Genomic DNA, 24,667 nt, shown 5'->3' on the forward strand with positions numbered 1-24,667 from the left:
GAATTTTTTTGTACCTGTGCATGTGTTATACTAATACACTCACAACACTTTGAACAAACAGGGATTTACACCACTATGGGTCAGCAGGGGGAGGGAATAGAGTTATTTCATATAATCTGAGCTATTCAGCCCAACCACTGTTGAAAATGTTTTTCAAGCTATGCAATATTGTCACTAGCAGCTTTAATGACAGAATAGGAAAAAAATAGGGTATGATCACTTCCTTCCCCTCTATTGATGTTTTATAGTGATTGCCAGGAACAACCAAGCTCTAATTATGATTCTGTCACAGACTCCTCCCATGTCATGAACAGAGTCAACCTCTGCGCCTCAATTTTGCTATCTGTAAAATGGGAATAATATATAGCTATTTCTAGGTGTTGATGGTTAGTATTTGTAAAGCACTCTGAAGATGAAAGTGCTCTATGTTTTTATCCTGGAGTTGTACCTGGTTTAAAATATTATCAATGGCTTTTACATCAGTGTTTCTGTTATAAATTTGACAGCTGTCTATTCTGTAGATGTTGCTAAACTCTGAAATATGGCTTCCCATACTTTCTTTGTGCAAGAACATATCTGGGGGTGAAATACAAAAAATATTGTTTCTTATGAGTGAAAATACTCCAGTTTAAATTTTTTTGTTGTTATATTGTGAAGGGTTAATTAGCAGTTTCTATGGGTGATCTCTCACAAATCAACTAGAAAGAACAGTACTTTGATATTATAGTGGTTATATGGCAGTGAATCTCAAACTTTTGTACTGGTGACCCTTTTCACATAGCAAGCCTCTTAGTGTGACCCCCCCTTATAAATTAAAAACACTTTTAATTTATTCAACACCATTATAAATGGTGATTGCAAAGCAGGGTCTGGGGTGGGGGCTGACAGCTCGCGACCCCCCATGTAATAACCTCACGACCCCATGAGGGGTCCTGACCCCCAGCTTGAGAAACCCTGTTATATGACCTTGTGGTCCAGTATTATCCAAAACATTTGCCAAGTTACAGAGTGCATACTAAATATTACTTAACGATAAATCCATGCAAGACAGTCATATGCAAAGTAATATTTCAAAATAAAATTTAAGTTGATAGAAAAATAACAGTCAATTGACAACATAAAAATGTCCCATAAATCCATAAAACCCAAGCACACAAGGATACCTCCTCAACTACGTGAAGTGCCAATATGCTTAGTGTTCCAGGATATTTTACATACATTTTCGTGTTTGTCAGTTTCAGTCCCATTCTCTTAATGTCATTTTGTATGAAGATATTTTCCTTTAAATCTTATTCTTGAAACCCCCCACAAAATACTACTACATTTAAGAGAAAGAAAAGATAGGAGGGGATGATTCAGACTAATACAATTAAACTTACACAGAAATGAAGACATATACAGTGTCAGAAACTTTCCCCCCCAACCCCAATTATTTCACATAACAATGTAAACCAGTAGGGTAAAACAACAGAAATAGAGGAGATAAAATATTTTGGTAAGCGGTTTTTCTAAAGACTGCGTTGGCCAATTGCCAAGTGTCCAGCTAATAGTGCTTGGAAGAGAAGTGGACTATAAAACTTTTATTTAAAAAAAAAAAAAAAAAAAAAAAAAAAGCTGAATTTGGCCAGTTTTACAACACTTGACTTTGATATACACCAAAATATTTTAACATTGGTTTTCATGACTAATGGTCTAAAACCTGTTACATGGCAAATTTGGAATATATTCTAAAGTTAAGAGCTTTGCTTAAAGGCTATTCCGTCAACACAGCAGTTTACCTTAGCTGATTTAGCTATATTGCTGCAGAACAGGGAGGCCAAATATAATTATTTGACCAAATTTTAATATACAAGGTTAAATTTTAAGAAACAAGAAGGATCCCCTCAACTCTATTTTAATCTACCCTACTTTAGTCTGGCTAGGCTGAGAACCAGGGGGATAGACGATATCTATTTGCTTAAATAAAGAACACGTACATTTAAAAAAGAATTCATATCAAAACTGTACACACAGCTAGACTACAGAACCAAGAACCTTTTACTTTTACCCTTATACTTCCTCCCACCTCCCGCCAAATATTTAGCACACTCACTGCATCTTAAAGGTATACTGTAAAGTTCTTCAAAGCAAAGAATGTGACTTCTCATGTTTACATCTAACAAAATGGACCCCAAATCTTCTTTGTGGGTTCAGGATGCTACTGCAATACAAGCAGTAAGGAATAAGATGAATTATAATATGCAACCTGAAATTTCAGCAGACATTGTCAAATCCTTTAAAAAAAAAAAAAACCTAAAGTAAGGGGGTTATGAAGGATTCTATAAAATTCAGAATATTTTAATGAAACATGATTAAAAACTAATGGTTTTTTTTCTGCATTCTTGGAAGCCTAATTATAACATTATGCTAGAGTTAAGTAAAAGAAAATGAAACTGATCAGTCTGAACATGCTGTCCAAAGTATGTGAAGTACAAAAGGATAATTTTTTTTTAAATAGTGTTAGTAACACAGCTAGAAGTTGTTTTTTAAAATATAATTTCTTGACAGTTCTCTTTAATCTGCAAAATGTAAGCATCCAAAGTATCATTATTTTGTCTGTAGAGGATAATTAAGGTGCTACAGAAATAATAATTTTAAAATATTACATCAACATACAAAGCTCTAATTCAAGAAACAAGAAAATTTGGCTTAAATTTATCTAGAACACAACTCCCAATCTAACCATGATGTCTAATATGTAACATTCTATTCACGACTTTCTATTTAGTGAATTTTCTTTAAATTGAGTTCTTAATTTCAACATTCAGTGTTTTCCAATCCTGAGAAATGTAACAGTATGTCAACATTTTTGCCTAACACTACAAGAATCTACCCATTTGCTTGAGTAGAAAAGGAGAGCAGAGAGCTCAGAGTGGGGGGCCAAATGCTAGATTAGCATTTAACATTCTAAATCACAAAGGCAGCAGAAAGAACACAGTGCTGCTGGTTTGCTGAAGTGCATCATATTTTCCAAACAGGAGCTTTGTAAGTTGATGTCTTAAAGGAAACAAGTGACAGGATGCAGAAGTGCTCAGTGGAGGAGTGAATTCTTCTACAGAATTATTCCAGTGATTTAACATTTAAAAGTTAGTTGGGCCCCCTCAATAGGCTTCAAAGCTAAAGCTCCAGCCTGAGCTGCAACTTCCAAGCATTATCTCTGCAGCTGTTTTTAGAGAGCCAATGGGAGCCCTGCTAGCCCCCAAGTTTGTTCACCCAACTTGGGCTAGCACACCCACTCCTGCAGGCTACAAAATGATGTGTAGACAAACTCTAAAGGTATATGCAAGGCCACAAACATGCAAAACTATCTCCCCCAGATTATGCTGCTGCTTCTGTACAATGTGGAATTTACTTCTACATAAAAATGAACGTTCTGAAAGCCAATGGAAGTTTCCGAGTCATTTGATTCCAGTTTTAATTTTTGCAACCTCATCTGTTTCTCAAATTCAAAAGTTAATATGATACTTATTACAAGTGTTTTTACAATAAGAAAGTGTTATTTATAGGGCTGTCAAGTGATTAAAAATTAATCACAATTAATTGCACTGTTAAACAATAATAGAATATCATTTAAATATTTTATGGATATTTTCCACACTTTCAAATATACTGATTTCAATTACAACACAGAATACAAAGTGTACAATGCTCACTTTATTTTTGATTACAAGTATTTGCACTGTAAAAAACAAAAGAAAGTTTTTTCAATACACCTAACACAAGTACTGTAGTGCAATCTCTCTATCATGAATGTTGAACTTACAAATGTAGAATTATATAAAAAAAACTGCATTCAAAAATAAAACCATGTAAAAATTTTTAGAGCCTGCAAGTCCACTCAGTCCTACTTCTTGTTCAGCCAATAGCTCAGACAAACAAGTTTGTTTACATTTGCAGGAGATAATGCTGCCCGCTTCTTGTTTACAATGTCTCCTGAAAGTGAGAACAGGCATTCTCATGGCACTGTTGTAGCCGGCGTCACAAGATATTTACGTGCCAGATGTGCTAAAGATTCATACGTCTCTTCATGCTTCAACCACCATTCCAGGAGACATGCATCCATGCCGATGACAGGCTCTGCTCGATAACAATCCAAAGCAGTGCAGACCAATGCATGTTCATTTTCATTATCTGAGTCAGATGCCACCAGCAAAAGGTTGATTTTCTTTTTTGGTGGTTCAGATTCTGTAGTTTCCGTATCTGACAGTTGCTCTTTTAAGACTTCTGAAAGTATGCTCCACACCTCGTCCCTCTCAGATTTTGGAAAGTACCTCAGATTCTTAAACCTTGGGTCAAGTGCTGTAGCTATCTTTAGAAACCTCACATTGGTACCTTCTTTGTGTTTTGTGAAATCTGCAGTGAAAGGGTTCTTAAAATGAACATGTGCTGGGTCATCATCCGAGATTGCTAGAACATGAAATATATGGCAGGATGTGGGTAAAACAGAGCAGGGGACATACAATTCTCCCCCAAGGAGTTCAGTCACAAATTTAATTAACACATTTTTTTAACAAGCATCATCAGCATGGAAGCATGTCCTATGGAATGGCGGCCGAAGTATGAAGGGGCATACGAGCTGTGGTCCAAGTGTAGTATCTGGCACGTAAATATCTTGCAATCCAGCTACAAAAGTGCAATGCAAATGCCTTTTTTTCACTTTCTGGTGATGTTGTAAATAAGAAGCCAGCAGCATTATCTCCCATAAATGTAAATAAACTTGTTTGTCTTAGCAATTGGATGAACATGAAGTAGGACTGAGTGGACTTGTAGGCTCTGAAGTTTTACATTGTTTTGTTTTTGAATGCAGTTATGTAACCCCCCCCCCCAAATTCTACATTTGTAAGTTGCACTTTCAAGACCAACAGATTGCACTACAGTACTTGTATGAGGTGAACAGAAAAATACCATTTCTTTTATCATTTTTACAGTGCAAATATTTGTAATAAAAATATTACACACTTAGATTTAAATTACAACACAGAATACTAGATATATGAAAATGTAGAAAGACATCCAAAATATTTAATAAATTTCAATTGTATTCTATTGTTTAACAGTGCAACTAAAACTGCAATTAATTGCAATTAATTTTTTTTTAGTTAATCGTGAGTTAACTGCAATTTATTGACAGCCTAGTTATTTATAGAAAATTTGCTGAAAATATGGTACCAAAAAATCTGAACCAACTGTACAGCATGTTTAAGCCACACACTAGAAATGATTTTCTATCAAACACAGCACCTTCAGAGTAAAAGAAAAAATCTAACCATCTGTTTCAAGTACTAATTAAGCCATATACAAATAATATTTACTTCGCGTAATCAGCTCTGGAAAATATGACTTGCAAAACACATTAGACTTCTGAAATCTAAAAAGCAGCAACTGAAACTTCCAAGTGTCCATTGGTACAGTATTCTTGACATTGTGCCAATTTACAAATTGTCAGTTTGCCTCTGGTTATTACAAAACAAACTAGATTAGGCTATTTGAACACTGGCTGATGGTATAGTTAGACTATTCTTAGTCATTCATGCAGTGGTTGGTCCTAAAATGGATCAGTGCTATAAAAACATGACTACCAATTTTAGGCAGAGTTTAAGAAATGCATTTTACTCAAAATTAAAAAAAAAAAAAGAAAAGAAAAGTGTCCCTCTATGGATATTTCTCATGAGAAAAATGCAATAAACCTAACAGCTTTGCTCCAAAAACGTGTACCTTCCTAAAGTCATTGGTGAGGATTTAAAATTAGCTTTTCTGCGGAGTAGGAATATTGCATCTCCTCTGCCTTTTAATCCTGAGGCTTTGTCTACACTGCGCAGCTTTTAGCGACATGGCTTGCCACTACAGCTGTGCCGCTAAAAGGCATGCAGTGTAGCTGCCATTTGTCAGCAGAAGAGAGCTCTCCTGCCAACAAAAACTTCCACTCCCAATGAGCAACCATGGCTTTGTCGGCAGAAGAGCGCTCCTGCCGAAAAAGCACTGTTCACACCGGGGCTTTTCGTTGGTAAAACTTTTGTCGTTCTGGGTGTGTGTGTGTTTAACATCCCAAAATGACAAAAGTTTTGCCAACGAAGTTCCAGTGTAGACAAAGCCTGAGTTTGGACTCCGACACTCAATGCTTGCTCAGTTTATCTGTCGAAGGGTACAGCTACACAGCAAATGAAGGTGTCATTGTAGCCATCTGAATACTAAGTCCCCCAGGGGCTCACTTTAAGTACTTGGGTTGCTAATGTGCACTGAAGTCTATGCTAGGGTTACCATATTTAACAAATAAAAAAAAGAGGACCCTCCACGAGACCCTGGCCCCGCCCATTTGCCACCTCCAGCCCCCCCAACTCCGCCCCTTCCCTGCCCCAACCCCTCACCCTCCTCTCTCCCACTCCCAGCCATGCGAAAAGGGCTGCCCGAGCGCTACTGGCTCCACGGTTTGCCAGGCAGCCCCCAGACCCTGCTCCCCCGGCCGGCGCTTCCCCAGCGCAGCTGGAGCCTGGGAGGGGAAGCGCCCAGCCGGGGGTGCAGGGTCTGGAGGCTGCCCGGCAAACCGTAAAGCTGGTAGCGCTTGGGCTTCGGGCAGCCCCTATGCCTCCGGACCCTGCGCCCCTGGCCGGGCACTTCCCCTCCCGGGCTCCGGCGGCGCAGGGTCCGGAGGTATGGGGGCTGCCCAAAGCCCGTAGCGCTCGGCTCTTAAACAGAGCCGAAGAATCAGGGGAGGAGCAGAGCCGCCGCGGCCGGAGGCTCTGCTCCTCCCCTGACTCTTCGGCTCTGTTTAAGAGCCGAGCTGCAGGAGCGCTACCGGCTTCGGGCAGCCTCCATGTCTCCGGACCCTGCGCCACCGGAGCCTGGGAGGGGAAGTGCCTGGCCAGTGGCTAGGGTCCGGAGGCAAGGGGGCTGCTTGAAGCCCATAGCGCTGGGGCAGCTCGGCTCTTAAACAGAACCGAAGAGTCAGGGGAGGAGTAGAGCCGCCGCGGGAGGGGAAGTGCCCGGCCGGCATTTTCCCGGACATGTTTGGCTTTTTGGCAATTCCCCCCGGACGGGGGTTTGATTGCCAAAAAGCCGGACATGTCTGGGAAAAAACGGACGTATGGTAACCCTAGTCTATGCCATCACATCTTCACTACTACTATTACCTATCAAGCTAAATTAATGCTAGCGCAGCTATGCCTACCCACACTACGCCACCTTCATTTGCTGTGTAGACATATCCTAACTCTTGGCAGGGTTCTATACCCTTAATGTTTTGCCACTGATAAATTAAGAAAATACGGTTTGTGAAAAATGAAGTTGATAAGTCGACTGAGTTCATTATAAATATGGTTAACTTTTTTTTAAATCAAAAAGAGCAAGGAATGTTTAATTAAAATTCCTTAATGGTAAAAATTTGACTGAAGCAGGAGTAAAATAACTCCTCTCACATGGAACATGAACTATTCAAAATACTTCTCTTAATATTAATTTAAAAGGTGCCTTGCAAAAGAGAAAGTGCTCTGATTCTTCATGATGTATAAAGACAACCTAAGCTGTCTCTCCCCCCACCCCCCACGCGAGAATTGTTTTTTACATTAGAAATATTAGACACTGCTTAGCAGTTTTTGCTCGAAGGCTCTTCAAATTGGAAAATTTAGTAAGATGAGATCCCCAGTGAAAACCAACTGAGAGGGAAAGAAATTTTAAGTTAACTCTCTATTCAGTTCAAACAAACAATGCATTGCTTATGTCAACTGTTACCGGCTTTCAGAAGCCATCCCACAATGCCCCACACTGACAATACAATTGATACAAGCCCTTTTGGTGAGGATGTACACCTCCAACACAATGAGTCAAGTATGTGTGCACACACACACGCACGTGTTTTAATAACTGTGGTGGCTGTATGCCAATGTAAATTAGGGCGAGATAATTTTGGCCTTAGAAAACTATTTGGAATCAGCTTAATTCACAATTTCTGCTCTATTCTAAATAGGTTTTTATATCGCGCTCATTACTGTTGTATATGAGCACAATCCTGCAGTGCATTAAGCAAAGTGACTACATATCTATCATGTGTCTATTGTCTCATTCTCTTTCCCTAGAGGGAGAAGCATGTGCAGTGAATCATCTTGTTTTGGTCGGCTTGATTTTTTGTTTTTATACAGCACAGAAATGCAACATCAGTATTACTAATAGTACATCTAGCTGTCCCCCACAGAACTTTTGGCATTTCTAACCAACTCCAGTGCTTGCCACTTAATTTGAACACTATCTTAAAACTACATTTAATTGTATTAAAACCTCAGGAATCATTTATGTTGACCAAATTTTGCATGACTTAAATCACTGACTACAGCAAGTTTCAATTTAATTAATAAAGACAAAATTTCTGAATGAGCAAACTTAAAAAAGGGGAAAGACTATTCAGATCTGTGATTTCTTGGTTGCTTTCCACATTAATAGTACTGTTACAAGAATGTTGTTTAAAAATATCTTTTGTCAGTGTATGTGTATCTCATTTTGACGGTAAGGGAACAAGGATAGCATACAACATAAACCATTCCTAGTCTCTTCAAAGATCATGCAAAACATCTTTGCTAATTGATTCCATATTTCAGTGATTAAAATTTAAATATAAACTTCTGATTTCTACAGGCTCCTTCTAATGTCCCCATCACACACTTTCAGGAGAGCAGAATTAACCACAGATTTTGAGTTTGGTAGAAAATTCTTCAAACCTTAAATAAAATAACTGACACATGAAAAGGTGCATGCTATATATACCCCAGGGGTCGGCAACATTCGGCACGCAGCTCGCCAGGGTAAGCACCCTGGCAGGCCGGGCCAGTTTTATTTACCTGCTGAAGTGGCAGGTTCGGCTGATCGCGGCCCCCACTGGCCGCGGTTCGCCGTCCTGGGCCAATGGGGGCGGCGAGAAGTGGCGTGGGCAAGCGATGTGGGGTGCTTACCCTGGCAAGCCGCGTGCCAAATGTTGCCGACCCCTGCTATACCCAATTTTTTTTTTAAATTATAGCCTAAGTATCAAAATATTACTGAAGAAGGAGGAGGAGCAGAGACAGGAGACAAATGCAGCCAAACCTGAGGAAATAGCAGCAACAGATCAGAACATGACCTGCGTCAAAAGACATCAACAAAAACTTCAATTTAGTCTGCCATCTTGGCATCTGGGTGCTTAATTAGGCAAACACACTGCAAAAACTGAACTGCACAGGATATAATCTAATAAAACAGAACACTTGATAACTATTTGTATTCAAAAGTATATTAAATCTGAACAAGCTCCTTAAAAAAGAAAAGTTCATGTAAGCTCTCTATGCTACTAACTATACTCATCTAAATGTCACTGAGGGAACTGTTTGGCACATGTCAGCACTACTGAAAATGAGGCCACTTATACTTATTTAGGTGCCCAAAGAGTAGCACGGATCAGTGTTCACGTTGCACTCCCCGTCAGTACCTGGCCCAGCAAAGCTAATGATCCAACCAGCAGACCAAATTCAGTGATGAATCTTGGTCACATGACACCTGAGGTATGTTGCACATATGCTAAGAAGGTGCCCAGATATGGAGTCAGGATCCTTACTCTACCCAATCTATATTTTAAAAGCCTAACATGCTAGTCATCATAAACCAGTGGTCAAATGTACGCAAGCTATGTTAGGAGACAGCAGGTGCACCTGCTTATGCTGACTTTGAAATGAGGCATGAACTTTGTGCCAGCTTGTGATGTTTTGGGAAGAGCCAACAGGCTTTTATAATTCCCCTCCCTTTTTTAAAAAAAATCCCTCCTCCCTCACCAAGTCTTCAGTGTACCACAAGCAATAAATATGTTTAATATAAAATCATGCTACTCACTGTGAAAATTGAAATGAAGAATCCCGAAATGTCTTTTCCTTGTGCGCATATTGGAATTGAGGGCTGTGTGTTTTGGATGCCCTTATTTTACAAACACCAACACCACGTTTGCCATCTTAAAGCCTCCCGTTGGGGTCCAAATCTGTATTGCCTACACATTCAAGACTCCCAGGAGCTTCAAAAGGGAGATTTGCATGAGTAAGAAGTGCAGATTTGAGCCTCTGATTTATATTTATTAATTATTAAGTGTTCTCACATTGTATTGATTCAATGTATTTCTTTCTGGAAACTTGCCTAACGTGCTGTCCTGGATAATTCTATTAATCAAGTGATTTTTCCTGCAAATTTAATGTGTTTGTCAAAATATGATTAAAAGCTTGAGCAATCCCTTATTAAAACAACAAGATTATGCATTAAGCCATGCTTTAAAACCTTCAAAACCTAACAGAGAATATACTGGTTATTATTGATAGAATAAACATGTGAACTCTGTATTAAAGTCATTCCTATAAATGATCAACATGTGCATTTTTAAAAACCACACTTTCGTTACAAGAGTCCATACAACCTTTCACAATGATCACATTTCTAACTACTACTAATCAGGTTTTAGGATACCTCAATATACAACTTCTAATGGGCATGTTATGTGTGGAATTAAAACTGACAGTATCCTTTTAAAAAGTGACTGAATAGATCAAGAAAAGTAACAGCATGCGTGTGAAATTTGCTGAAAAATATTGTGTGCATTAGTGACAGTCAAAATGAGGGAAATCAGTGAGTATGGTTAGTATGATGCATCTTGTTATTGAAAAATCATTTGATACTGTTGCATATGACACAGATTGATTAGAGCCAAAGCCTGGCCCGGGGCAGATTAAAATGTGTTATTCTGGCTTTGGGACAAGAGGATTCTCAAGCAAGGCACAAACTGAAAAATACAGTTGAAAAAATATAGTTGGGATAGTTCCCCTAGTTAACATACAACGATTCGTTTAGTTTTTTAAAAGGACTAAGGGGAGCTCCTCTCGTTAAACGTTTACTATTTAAGATTTACTGAAAACAATTTAAAAAAGGGCAGGTAACAAGTGTAGTGAAGGAAAAAGGCAGTCGGAGTCATTTCAGCACACAAGTGACTTTGAGGAGGAGAGTAAAGCAGCAACAAATACAGACAAACAGAGTAGGCGAATTCAAAATTATTTGAACAGATTAAATTTAAAGCCTATAAACTAACCATACTAAAGCTTTGATCCAATGTGCAGTGAGGTCAATAGAAAGACTACCATTGACTTAAATGAGCATTGAATCAGGCCCTTACTTTTTTCCTTACTGAAATGACTCATGTAATTATCAAAGGAGAAGAAAACTTATATGGAAATCTTTTTTAAAAAAATGTAAAATGGTATGCCCATTTTTTTTTAATTTGCTTTATCAAAGTTCTTTTAATTAGTTATTTTTAAAATAAATTAAAGTGAAACCGCCCACTTAAAAGAGCACAAAACAGGTTAAAGATCAAGAATGATTCATGGATGAAAACTAATGTATTAACTATATCTGCACCAGTTTTGGCACCAGTTTAGAGGCAGGTATTATGAACTGCCCTTAAAAGTTTGTGCAGCGCCTAGCACAATGAGGATTCAATCTTGGTCAGGGCCTTTATGCTCTACAGTAATAGAAGGTGTCAAATACAGCACCCAAAAATTGAGATGCCCAAAGTCATTAGTCACTTTTGAAAATTTAGGCCAACATCCTTGTAAATATATCCACTATGACATTACACACTAAACAGAAAGTTGTAATTGATTTCCAAAATGTTTTAATCATTAAACAGCTTTTTATAAAGTAAATCTTCAAATACATTTTTAACTTGCAATGGCAGAACAGTGGGCAGAAGTAGATTTACAGTACTTTAGACTAAGAAGTGTACCAACATTTTGGCAATGGGAATAGGAAAAGATGAGTTGCAGATTTCCTGTATTAATTTAGATTTATGGGTTAACTTGAATGAATATTTGTATTTCCAAGACTTGTGATGGAAGAAGTTGCATCAGTGATAAATTACTGGGTTCCCAATACATAGACCAAACAGAAAACTTGTTAAGACACTTTTAAGCCAACTGCATTGCCCAGCTTTTAAAAAAGTGGAAACTATTCATGCCATGAACTCAATACTTTGAATCTGAAATCTAACATTTAAAATACACTTTTCTTTAACTGGGTAATACTTGTCACAAATGATCTCAAGGTACTTTGCGCAAGAATATGGGGGACAGGACTTGCCCCAACACTGGCCAAATTCAGATGGGGGGGTACCTATATTTTTCCTTTCAACTGGTTATACTTATTCACTTCTTGTCCTAAATTGTGAATTGCTGCCATGTTAAGCAGCAGCCAGGTTTCACCTCAGAGATTATTATACTTCAGTCACGGGTAAAAAAATTTCACTATATATAATTCTCAGCTTCCAGAGATAAAAATACAAACCCATAATTGAGTATCATCTGCATGTTTTGTTGCTTCTGACACTATCTCAGCTGTTCACAGCCTGGACCGAGTTTGACAGCTGCATTCCACACTCCTTGCTAACTTAGAGCCCCCTGTATTTATGGTCATTAAAATGAGCACTAAACTTGGTTTGCTGGTTTACTTACATGCTCTCATTTATGTACCAATCATGGGCTACTAGTTGTTTAGACTGTCCCATGGTGCCAATATAATCAACACAAGAAAGGTTTTTAAAGAGAACAAATTATTTTGTGTATTTACTTGGGGGGGGACGGGACCCACATTTAACCCTTGCATTATATATTCCTAAATACCATGACAACATCTGTCTGTAGATTACTTACATCGCAAAGTGTTACAACAGGTAGTATTGATTAAACTTTCTGCAGTAAGCATGCCACCAGCTCTGTTTGTGAACAATTGTCCTGTTGGATTTTTGGATTTTACCAGAAGAAAAGTTGAGAACACTGTTTCTTCTGGCATTAAACATGCAAATACAAGTGGCTTCTTTAACCATTACCTGAAAATACTACCAGGTGCACCACTTGTTTATTACACACCCAGATTGATTTTACTACTTAAATATTAAACACATTATAGTAATAGAAAGCATTTCTAGAATCAAGCTTAACTGAATAAATGTATTAATATGCAAACTGAGCTGATTTTTCATTAAAAAGGGACTCCTCATCTACAGCAAGTCTTCTCTGAACGCACAGAATTACTGTCTTCTTTCTTAGCTCACAGCTACAATCACATCGGTTATTGGAGAGCCCTTTGCACTTCTGCCTGTCAGATGGCAACAAGTCACACAAGACTGTACTCAATCCACTCACCAATTTCCATTTGAGAGCAAGTGTTCTAGACCTCTGCATCCACCCCAAGACACACAAAAAAAACCCCAACCCATAAGCTACACAGACAGAAGGCCTCTGAAAGCATGGAGTTTTATAGAGGTGACAAATGGCAGGAGTGAGATTTAAGTACAAATCTTTCATCATCTGCTGCCTCAAATTGCTGGGGGTGGGGTGGGGGAATAAATCTTGTATGTGCTAATATTTAAAACATTTTTGGTATCAATATATTTTATCATAATTATCCAGTGTCTGAAGATTTCAGCTCAGGATAATACCAAGTATTACTAATAAGTAAAATGAACAAATGTTAAAAAAAAATGGACTAGATTTTAAGTTAAAAACCACCTACACAGAACTTAAATGTAGTTTCACTTAGAAGACCTAAAAGACCCCTGAATCCTGACAAGTTGTTGTTTTCCAATCACATTTTCCTATTAAAAAAATCCCACAAACTCTCTTGTTGCTGTGTGAGGAACTCCTAAAGAAGTCACTGACTATGCAGGGAAACAATGAAAACTGAATTACACCATGCTGTCAAATGTGCTAATATTATGAAAGATGAATACTTTTACTCTCTATTTTCTTTCAGTTATAGTAATCTCTGGTGTCAGTGGAAAGTGGCAATGCTATCCCTAAAAGGATAACAAGAACTATACTATCAGTTTGTGCATATATAAAGAGAATGGAATTTTCTAAACAAAATAGTATCTTTGTCAAAATACCTAAAAGTACAAATACAAGTACTAATAATAAGACTACAGACCAACTAAGAGTCACTATCTTCAAGTCTGGCATACAAAACTCTACATAGCAACGTTTTGTTACTCATTTGGCAACAGTATCCAAAATTAGTAAATATTTTAGATCCAGTACGCTCCTGCTATGTAAATATAAAATTAAGGAAACAATGCTCTATCCAAGGAGTTTATTATACCTCTACCCTGATAAAACGCTGTCCACGGGAGCCAAAAAGTCTTACCGCGTTATAGGTGAAACCGCGTTATATCGAACTTGCTTTGATCCGCCGGACCACGCAGCCCCGCCCCCTCCGGAGCGCTGCTTTACCGTGTTATATCGGGTCGCGTTATATCAGGGTAGAGGTGTATTCAAAACAGCGAAGCACTATAGATATATATTACACCATGTATGTGCTGCTATAAGGATGTGCTGTTGAAATCTGACAGGTCATTTTTGAAAGTCTTCACAAAAGTAGTGTGCTTTTGAGGTGAGATTTGTTGTATAATTTATCCAATAGAAATTTATAATTTAGTTAACTAATTCTCCATTGTGGAATATGTAAACAAGTATTAAAATGCCGTATCTTTTCAAATGAATCACTTCCTCCCCTCCAAATGCACCAGCCCAGTGTGCCCATAACATCACTCAGTAGGGGCAGAGAGCAGCCATTGGCTCCTACAGACCTGAGACACCCAACCATTTTATCAATCGCATTTGAAATCCTTTGTGTCAGCCTGGTGCCCTGAACAGCCTACAAGTTTCACTTAAGAAATTATTAAGCAGCTAAAGAAAACATTTTGAACTTTGGTCTGTTTGGCTTACACTGGTACAGCTAAATATAAACATTACTGTATAGCTGAGCTGAGACAGTCAATATCAAGTAAAAAAGGAGGGAATTTTTATTCTAGAGTTCAAACTATTTTAAATACAGATTTACAAATCATCACTAAATTCCTTCCCCCATGCATATCTGTTCCTTCAGTTACATCTAGCTTTCTCCTCCCAAATTTAAGCTCAAAGCACATTCGATTTACAGAACTTCTCTCCCAACTCCCTCCAAAACAGGGAAGCGAGTCCTGCTGGATCAGTCACAAGATTTTCAGAAAATCATTCTCCCTGGAGAGGTGATAACAGGAAAAAATAGGGAGGTGCTTGAGGATTACAATTGAGGACCATGTTCTGATCTCAGTGTAACTTCAGTATGAGGTTACTTTGGATTTACACCATCAGTATAAAAGTAGAGTTTATTCTATCCTGTATTTTCTTCCCAACTTGAAGACTCGATGCTATATGGTACGAAGAATTAAGGGGCAACTTTAGTACGTAATTTGGGGCTATGAAAAGCTCTTTGTGTTCTACTAACTTTAGAGTTCTCAACAGCTCTCAACTTTAAAACTTTAGTCATGGAGGCTCAAAATAATGCTTTTATTTTCAAGTATTTCTACATGTAGTTTGGTGCAAGTAGATTTCCTATGCTCCTTAGATGTTGCTATGCTTTTTAGATCAAATATTTTGTAATCTTTTGTAACCACACCATTATTTATTTCCTGATTTGCTAAAATTAGGAAGCTTTTGTGCTTGAATCACTGGTTTATCTAGCAAATCAGATTTGCTCACTACTCAGATAAAAACTGACCAGTTTCCAAAGCACACTTCCCTCCAGTACTTTTTGCCCGCCCTTACTCATCATGGAAGATCAACAGGGTTTTATTGTTAATCCCATACAGAAAGAGTGCTTAACACAGGTCAACAAGTTTTCTTGCATACACCTTGTTCATCACTGGAGGAGATTAAGGGTATGTCTACACTGCTCACGTTGCAGCACTGTGACGTGGGCAGTACAGACATGCTTTATTGCCATGGGAGAGCTCTCCCAGCGATAAAAAAACCCCACCCTGAACGAGCAGTGGTAGCTTTATAAAGCGCTATCTATACTGGCGCTTTTCAGTTCTAAAACTTTTATCGCTCAGGGGGGTGTTTTTTCACCCCCCTGAACAACTAAAGTTTTAGCACTGAAAGTGGCAGTGCAGGCACCACCTTACAGAGGATAAATTCTAATCCTAGTCCCATTTCCTTAACCTTAAATAAGCTTGCCATGGGTTATGGAAGCTATCAGTGGTTCTTCATAACACCACCAAAATCAAATCTATATTAACATCTCTTTAGATTATGATACCTCTCTGGCACTTTTATACAAGGTTTTGTAACAAAAAGCAGAACCTGTGCTCCTAACTTCAGAACAATGTATTTTATACATATATATTAACAGTTGTTAACAGAAAACCATATGCACTACCAAGTTCAGCTTTTCAAAGAAACCAGGAAGGAATAAAAGAGCTGTCAAAATAAACATTAAAACTGTCAAAATAAACACTAAAACTGTAACAGCAACCATTTTAGAATTAATTTGTCAGAGGAAGATACCTCTCTATTTCTAAAAAGCAGCACTATTACTTTCCATCAGATGTTTAGAACTCTTCAGGCTCCAAGCTGCAATTAAGCACACATTTTACAGAAAGATAGCCTTCGCCTAACAATCACCTTGTCACAACACTGAAAGTTCAGCTCCAAAAATAGGCCTGTAATAACAAGGCAGACTAAAATTTGTTTTCAGGTTGCTCTAGGATTGATTCTTCCTTCCTTCCCATAATCCTTCACCCTCCTGTACCAAAAAATAATCCAACTGAAGGGGGTGCCTACTGATGACTAAACTTTATAGAAAGATTTGCTATAAAACACATTGTTTGCTCTATTTGCTGTCCAAGACAGTGAACTACATACACAACATAAGAGATGTTACTAATTGTCAATCTCAAACTAAAGCTTTCCACAGATCTAGAACCATATGCCGAGCGCCCAGGGAAATGCTGTAAAACCTTAAACCAATATTTGAATCCACATTCAATTTCCTAGGTACTCAGGCACCCTTTTATTTTTGACATTTAAAATACTTGCATTTTTAACATGACACATGGAAGACCCTGACATCCATCTCCTATTGTAAGAGCATCATTAAGGGGTTGAGCGTCCCTTTTAAGAATACAGTTGAAGGGTCTGGAATTGATCGCAACATGTGCCAGACTTATCCTGAGGAGCAACGGCTCTAAGCTTCTCTCAACACCCTGACCCCCGCCCACCCCACTCCCCGGGAAGAGGCTCTCTGGGCGTTTTCTAACGTGTTACTCGCCTTTCTCCTCTGATCGGGGCTCACGTTACGTTTCCAGGGGCTGTTGGGGCCGAAGGTGACGCGCCTGAGTTAGAGGAGTGAGGCTGGGAGCAGGAGGAGGGAACTAGTGTCTATCCCCCCGCGATGCGAAGGTCGGCGGAGGCCTGTACGTGCGGTGGCTGAGGAGGGCTGCGGCTGCTGCAGGGGCGCGGAGAGGGCCGGTGGGGAGCAGCGAGGGGGCACGACAGGTGGCTGGTGGGGGGTGTTTAGCCCCAGGGCACCGGGCCGAGGGGCGGAGCACTGCCAGAGCCCGGCCCCAGCTGGCACGGGGGCAACGCAGGAGGCGAGGCGCGGCGCTAGCTCCGGCCCGGCCAGGCCGCTCTCCCGGGAAGCGGGGGCGGGCCTGAGGGGGAGCCCGGCGCCCGCCCGCCCGGGGCTCTTACCCACGGTGGACTTGCAGGCCTCGCAGAAGGTGTCGTCGGTGAAGCGCTCCATCAGGCTGGTCTTGCCCACGCCCCGCGAGCCGATGATGATGACCTGCAGCTTGAAGTCGGCCGGGCGCGGCGGCTGCTTCCTGCGGCGGGACTGCGGCCCCGAGAGCGCCGGGGAGCCCCCCGCCGCGAACTCCCGCCCCGCGCCGCCCCTGCGCTGCAGCCCGGAGCCCGGCTCCATGACCGCAGGCGGCTCCTGCGCGACCCGGCTCCCCGCGCGCGCGCCGCTGCCCCGGGCCTGAGGGGAACGGGAACTCCGCGGCCGCCCGGACAACGAGCGGCCCGCGCCGCAGCGAGCGGGGCCCGCCGCCGGGGGAGCAGCGCCCCCTAGAGCGCGGGAGGGCCGAGCTGGGAAACCGCCCCTGTCCCCACACACAGACACTGAGTGCCCGCGGGGGCTGAAAGAAATAAACACGCCGCTCTATGTGGCCTTGGCTACACTGGCAATTCACAGCGCTGCACTTGCTGCGCTCAGGGGTGTGAAAAAACACCCCCGAGTGCAGCGCTGTAAAGCGCCAGTGTAATCAGCACCTGCAGCGCTGCAAGCTACTCCCCTTGGAGAGGTGGAGTACTTGCAGCGCTGCGAGAGACTACACTCGCGCTTCACAGCGCTGTGAATCCACGAGTGTAGCCAAGGCCTGTGTGTAGCTAGGAGCGTAGGGCACGCCTGGGGACACGCTAGGGTGACCAGACAGCAAGTGTAAAAAATCAGGACAGGTAATAGGAGGCTATATAAGAAAAAGCCCCAAATATCGGGACTATCCCTATACAATTGGGACATCTGGTCACCCTAGACCAGGCCTGCACTTAACCTCTGGTGCTACCTGTGCTCAGCTCAGCTAGCCCCAGGGGTCCTCCTCCTGCCCCTGGCTGGAAGTGCAGCAGCCAGATATGGGGATCAGCATGTGCCATGTAGTCTAAGTGCACTTGCAGTGTAGTTTTAGCCATGTGGCTCCCAGGATATTAGAGAAAGGAGGTAGGTGAAGTTTTATAGGAACGACTTCTTTTGGGGAGAGACAAACTTTGGAACCACCAGCTCTTAAATCCACACCTTGGATTTATGGCTTATTACAACAGCCTATAACCCACTAACCCCCTTTTTGTCCTATAACTGCAGCAGTACTGCAGTGTTAGCCTACCATGAATGGGCCCTTACTTATGGTAAACAATCTGTTCCACCTTCCTCAGACCTGAAGAAGAGCTGTGTGTAGCTGGACAGCTTGCCTCTTTCACCAACAGAAGGTGATCCAGTAAAAGATATTACCTCACCCACCTTGTCTCTTTAAGTGCACACAACTCTTTGCACATGACTAACTTTGGAAATCACATCACTGAGTCCCTGGCTGATTCACAGATTTTAAGGGCACAGGGGGCACAATGATTATTTGGTGTGACCTGCTACATAAAACGGGCTGCAGCATACAGCACCTGGGATCTGCCCCTCCCACATCTAGCCCACTCTCTTCTAGCAGGAGAATTGTATTTCAAAAGGGCCAGGGTGAGTTGGGGATTTTTTTTTTCTTGGTAAAGATGCTTTTTTTGAACCAGAGTGCTCAGTGTGGCTTCTGAGCTCTCAATTCCTGTCTTCATCTTCTCCAATCAGTGTTCCCAGCCCCCTGTAGAATCCTTAATTGTGCCTTCATAGTTCTTAATTTAATTAATACACTAAAACTATGGTTGTGAATCAGTTAGGATTGCTACACACAACATATGTGGCACAAACCCACAAAAACAACCAAGTGAAAAGCCACTTTAAAGTACCTACTCTTTACTTAATTTTCTCACAACTATTGTACACCACTTACCATGAACACTGTAACCTTAACTCTGGTCCAGTCTATCCACACTTACCAAGCTCCCTCCCTTCCAATACTAGCAGTTGTGGCTATTTGCTGCAGAATATTATTGTGGTGGAGAATATAGTTTTTTAAAGGTGATGATGGAAGGATGTCATTCCTAGTGGGATGGTATTAAGGTTGCAGTGCACAGCCATTGAACACTAAAACCTATTCAGCAAAGTGGTAGAAATTCTCCAACTAGGCAATTGGAAAGAAAACAGACCTGAGTTGATCCTCCATCACTTTTATCTTGGAGCACTCAAAACTGTTTCAAAGTTCTGTCAGGCTGATGCAGTTGGAACTTACCCCACTGCGATCAAGTTTATGAAAGAGTTTGTTTATGTATTGTCTCTGGTGCATGAAGCATCTCCACCATTTTAAACTTGTTTTCCCAAAGCTACTGGGGGTTTCTGTCATATTGATCTTCATACCAATCCTTGTGAAGACAGCATTCCTGGTGGCCAGTCTTCCCTACATTCTGTTTTATAAAGATAAGATGGTCCTGTAGCCTCATTCCAAATTCCTCGTTCCAACTTGATCAGGCAATTCTTCTGTCCCCAAGCTTCATTCACATCCAGAGATGTCAGTCTGCAGTTTTAAGCCATGATAATTGTAGTCCCTTTATGGGGTCTCTGTAGTGTTGTGATTGCCAAACTTTGTCTTGAAACAGTCCCTAGTTGCTTGCCAGATGTCTCATCTGTATTGCATTCACTTCCTCTTCTAGCAGCTGTTAGGTCCCAAAGAGCACTTTGCCAGTAGTCTGCAACCACCCCACTCTTCCCAGGGCCCCCCGACCCTCCCCCCCGATGTTCTGCCTCTGTGATCCAGTCCTTGACAACTTCTAGCCAAGTGCAATGGACCCTCTCTTCTCATAGTTACCAGCATCCTTCCTGAGCAGGACAAGAGCAACAGCAGATTCATCCTTAGCCTATTTCCTCCTGCTGCCCTCTGAGAACCCATTGCAGCTCAGCTGATACATCACATAATTTGTATATTCACCACAAAAAGTCTGTGGGAATGGGGGCAAAACTAGGGGTCAGTCTGTCCCAGCTCAAAGGCTTGCCAAATGGACAGAGTATGTATATACAATTATTAGGACTTAAAAGGTGTTCCACCACCTGAAGATATCAGAGCACAGTCAACTAGCTCTAATGCAGCTTCCATAGCTTTCCTTCATTCTATCTGCCTGTGATCTAATCAGGAATAGAAGTATAACCCCTCTGCCAGGTACCAATGGCAACTGCAAGGGTTGGGTTCAATCTGTCTAGTGGTTCTTTTCTAAAAATCAATAAAACAACCACTCACCCCCCCCCACCCAGTGCCACACTTCTATGTCATGCTCTGGGAAATTAAAATGAACCTCCCCAGTCATGTTTTTAGATGGTTCTTCCCCACTCACAAGCACTCAATACTTTGGGAACATGGAACTGCAAGTATTTAGGGGAAAGGGAAAGACAATCAAGAGAAACATGAGAAATTTCTCTATATAGTTACATACAAGAAAATGAGCAACCCAAAGCAATGCATCGGGAGTTTGGTTCCAAATTGTCTGGCTTAATAACATCCAGACTCTTAGTTCACCACAAATGTCACCCACCTAAAACCCAACTTATAAGTCCTATTAAACTCAGTGGTAGAGAAGCATCAAGGTTGGCTCTGCTCCACTGGCCTACCCCAGTACAGAGAGAACTGCTGTGCCAGGTGCCAGGCTGATGTGCGGGCTACATGGTTCAGTGCTGTGATACAAACTCAGCTTACACTGGTCTGGTGCTGCAAAATTAGCTCAGTGCTGCTGCTCTCTTTTAGGGCAGTGCACAATTTAGCTATGAATTGCTGCTAGTTGGGTCAGGTCAGGTCTCACTGCAAAGTCCGTCTCTGCACTGCCACCACCATTGGTCCATTCTGGCATCATCCCACCAGTTGATGCAATACAAGGTGCAGAAACTTTAGGTGTGGAACCAGAACAAAATAGGACCTTTGGAGAAAGTCTCTGCTCCTTAGAAAGCACTCCTAGTCTATAGATCACATCCTTTGCCCCCTGCACCTCTGTGACCCTAAGAAACCCTCAATGCCAACTGATAAAGTGTTCACTGTTCTCTGACATGCCTGACAAACTCACTACAGCCAAAATATTGCTTTCATAGTATTTATCCAGCGAGAGGCAAGTGAGATGTATCTAATAAGAACTTATGTCACCCTGATCCTTATAATCCTTGTGAGATGTGTGTATGGATGATATTTAAGGAGTTGTGTAGATGTACTGAAAAGATGTGTTAAAATCTGTGTCCCAGGCAGAGTGGACAAACAAGTTTTGCCAGACAAAGGGATGTAGATTCACTTGTCTGCTTTGATTTATATGTAGACTAAGCACTGGAAGCCAGCACAAGGGCAGTCTCTTTTTTCATATGGAGTCAACTTGAGGATGTGAAGATAACTTGGAGCCCGGGCACCAGGAAGGGAATTACAGGGGATCATCCTCACTCCGGGGACAAAAACAATGAATTTTGGGAAATATAAGTAGAAAGACATTTTTGTGATCCATTCATCGAGGGAAGCCCTTGAAGAGCGGTGTTGTTCATGAATATTTGGATCCTAGTTGACAGAAAACCAACCAGCTTTGCAAGAGATTGGATCTTTTGTAGTACTTTATTTAAAGGAAAGGTCGCTATCGATAAGTTTTTTGCATCTTATGTTTTTGTTTTGTATGTAACCTATCGTTCCTATTATTCTTACTCACTATCTCTTAAATCTTAATATTTGATAATAAACATATGATTGCTTCACTATAGATCCATGGTGTGATGTTATAAAGGATCTGATCCTGAGTTGTACCAGTCAAGCTGTGTGTACACTGTTCCTATGAGGACAGCTTACCTGGGCTTGATACTACAGGGGGACATTTTTAGAGGGGCTCAGGGGGCTGGGTACCTATTGTTAACCTGCAAGGCAAACTGAGGGCTGTCAAAGCCCTGAGAAGATTGGGTAGCTAACACACTAGTGGTATCAGGGAGATGACACCCAGTTAAGCTCAGGCAAGTGTCTGTCTTGCTAAGGCAAGCGAGGGGACGGGGGAGGGGTAATTAGGTGATTCACAGTCCTGGGTACCCCAAGAATCCATCACACACAGCCTTCTCTGTTGAATTTGGATTTTGTTACCAAATCAAAGTCTACCCATACATTAGGGTGACCCTCTCGCACTAGGACATATCCTACACAATTGCTATGCCCTTCCATGGGATCAGTAACAGGAATCTATTATTTATACAATCAAAACATAAAAAAATTCCAGCTAAAGCAACAGAACTGAGTAGATGGGTAAGCAATATTATAGTTCATGTAAATGAAGCTGGCCAACACCTACAAGATCTTCACCAAGCATTCTCAAAACTACGATACCCACACAAGGAAATAAACAAATCAACAGAGCCAGACGTGTACCCAGAAGCCTCCTGCTACAAGACAGGCCCAAAAGAGAAACCAACAGAACTCCACTGGCCATCACCTACAGTCCTCAGCTTAAACCTCTCCAATGCATCATCAGTGATCTACAACCCATCCTGGACAATGATCCCTCACTTTCACAGACCTTGGGAGGCAGGCCAGTCCTCGCCCACAGACAACCTGCCAACCTTAAGCATATCCTCACCAGCAACCACGCTCCGCACCATAACAACTCTAACTCAGGAACCAACCCATGCAACAAACCTTGATGCCAACTCTGCCCACATATCTACACCAGCAACACCATCACAGGACCTAACCAGATCAACTACAACATCACCGGCTCATTCACCTGCACGTCCACCAATGTTATATATGCTATCATATGCCAGCAATGCCCCTCTGCTATGTACATTGGCCAAACTGGACAGTCACTACGCAAGAGGATATCCCATCTCCTAGAACTGGAAGGGACCTTGAAAGGTCATCAAGTCCAGCCCCCTGCCTTCACTAGCAGGACCAAGTACTGATTTTGCCCCAGATTCCCAAGTGGCCCCCTCAAGGATTGAACTCACAACCCTGGGTTTAGCAGGCCAATGCTCAAACCACTGAGCTATCCCTCCNATTGAACTCACAACCCTGGGTTTAGCAGGCCAATGCTCAAACCACTGTGCTATCCCTCCAGGATAAATGGACACAAGTCAGATATCAGGAATGGCAATATACAAAAACCTGTAGGAGAACACTTCAACCTCCCTAGCCACACAATAGCAGATGTAAAGGTAGCCATCTTACAGCAAAAAAACTTCAGGACCAGACTCCAAAGAGAAACTGCTGAGCTCCAGTCCATTTGCAAATTTGACACCATCAGATCACGATTAAACAAAGACTGTGAATGGCTATCCAACTACAGAAGCAGTTTCTCCTCCCTTGGTGTTCACCCCTCAACTGCTAGCAGAGCACCTCACCCTCCCTGATTGAACTAACCTCGTTATCTCCATAATGATTTATATCTGCCTCTGGAGATTTCCATTACTTGCATCTGAAGAAGTGAGGTTCTTACCCACGAAAGCTTATGCTCCCAATACTTCTGTTAGTCTTAAAGGTGCCACAGGACCCTCTGTTGCTTTAAATAAAAAGTGATTTTATTAAATACAGAAAGTAGGATTTAAGTGGTTCCAAGTAGTAACAGACAGAACAAAGTAAGTCACCAAGCAAAATAAAATAAAATGTGCAAATCTATGCCTAATCAAACTGAATACAGATAATCTCACCCTCAGAGATGCTTCAGTAAGTTTTTTTTCTCAGGCTGGACACCTTCCAGGCCTGGGCACAATTCTTTCCCCTGGTACAGCTCTTGTTCCAGCTCAGGTGATAGCTAGGGGATTCTTCATGATGGCTCCTCTCCCTCCTTTGTTCTGTTCCACCCCTTTATATATCTTTTGCATAAGGCGGGAACCCTTTGTCCCTCTGGGTTTCCACCCCCCCTCACTCTAAAAGAACCAGGTTAAAGATGGATTCCAGTTCAGGTGACATGATCACATGTCACTGCAAGACTTCATTACCCACTTGCCAGCACACACATATACAGGAAGACTCACAGGTAAACACAGCAATCTGCAGACAATGGGAGTCATCAAGATTCCAAACCATCATTAATGGCCCACACTTTACATAATTACAATAGGCCCTCAGAGTTATATTTTATATTTCTAGTTTTAGATACAAGAGTGGTACATTTATACAAAT

General features: G+C 41.3%; 1 protein-coding gene across 1 annotated transcript in view; it reads right to left on the reverse strand.

Annotated features, from left to right (window-relative positions):
- The window catches only part of RAB12 (RAB12, member RAS oncogene family), a 38,250-nt gene extending 20,396 nt beyond the window's left edge, over window positions 1-17,854 (reverse strand). Inside the window, exon 1 of the mRNA XM_034762631.1 lies at window positions 17,592-17,854. Coding sequence (XP_034618522.1) covers window positions 17,592-17,820 — 229 coding nt within the window. The 5' untranslated portion in view covers window positions 17,821-17,854. The remainder of the gene's footprint in view (window positions 1-17,591) is intronic.
- Window positions 17,855-24,667: the final 6,813 nt, after the last annotated feature.

Source organism: Trachemys scripta, chromosome 2 (assembly GCF_013100865.1).
Source record: "Trachemys scripta elegans isolate TJP31775 chromosome 2, CAS_Tse_1.0, whole genome shotgun sequence".
Taxonomy (NCBI): domain Eukaryota; kingdom Metazoa; phylum Chordata; order Testudines; family Emydidae; genus Trachemys; species Trachemys scripta.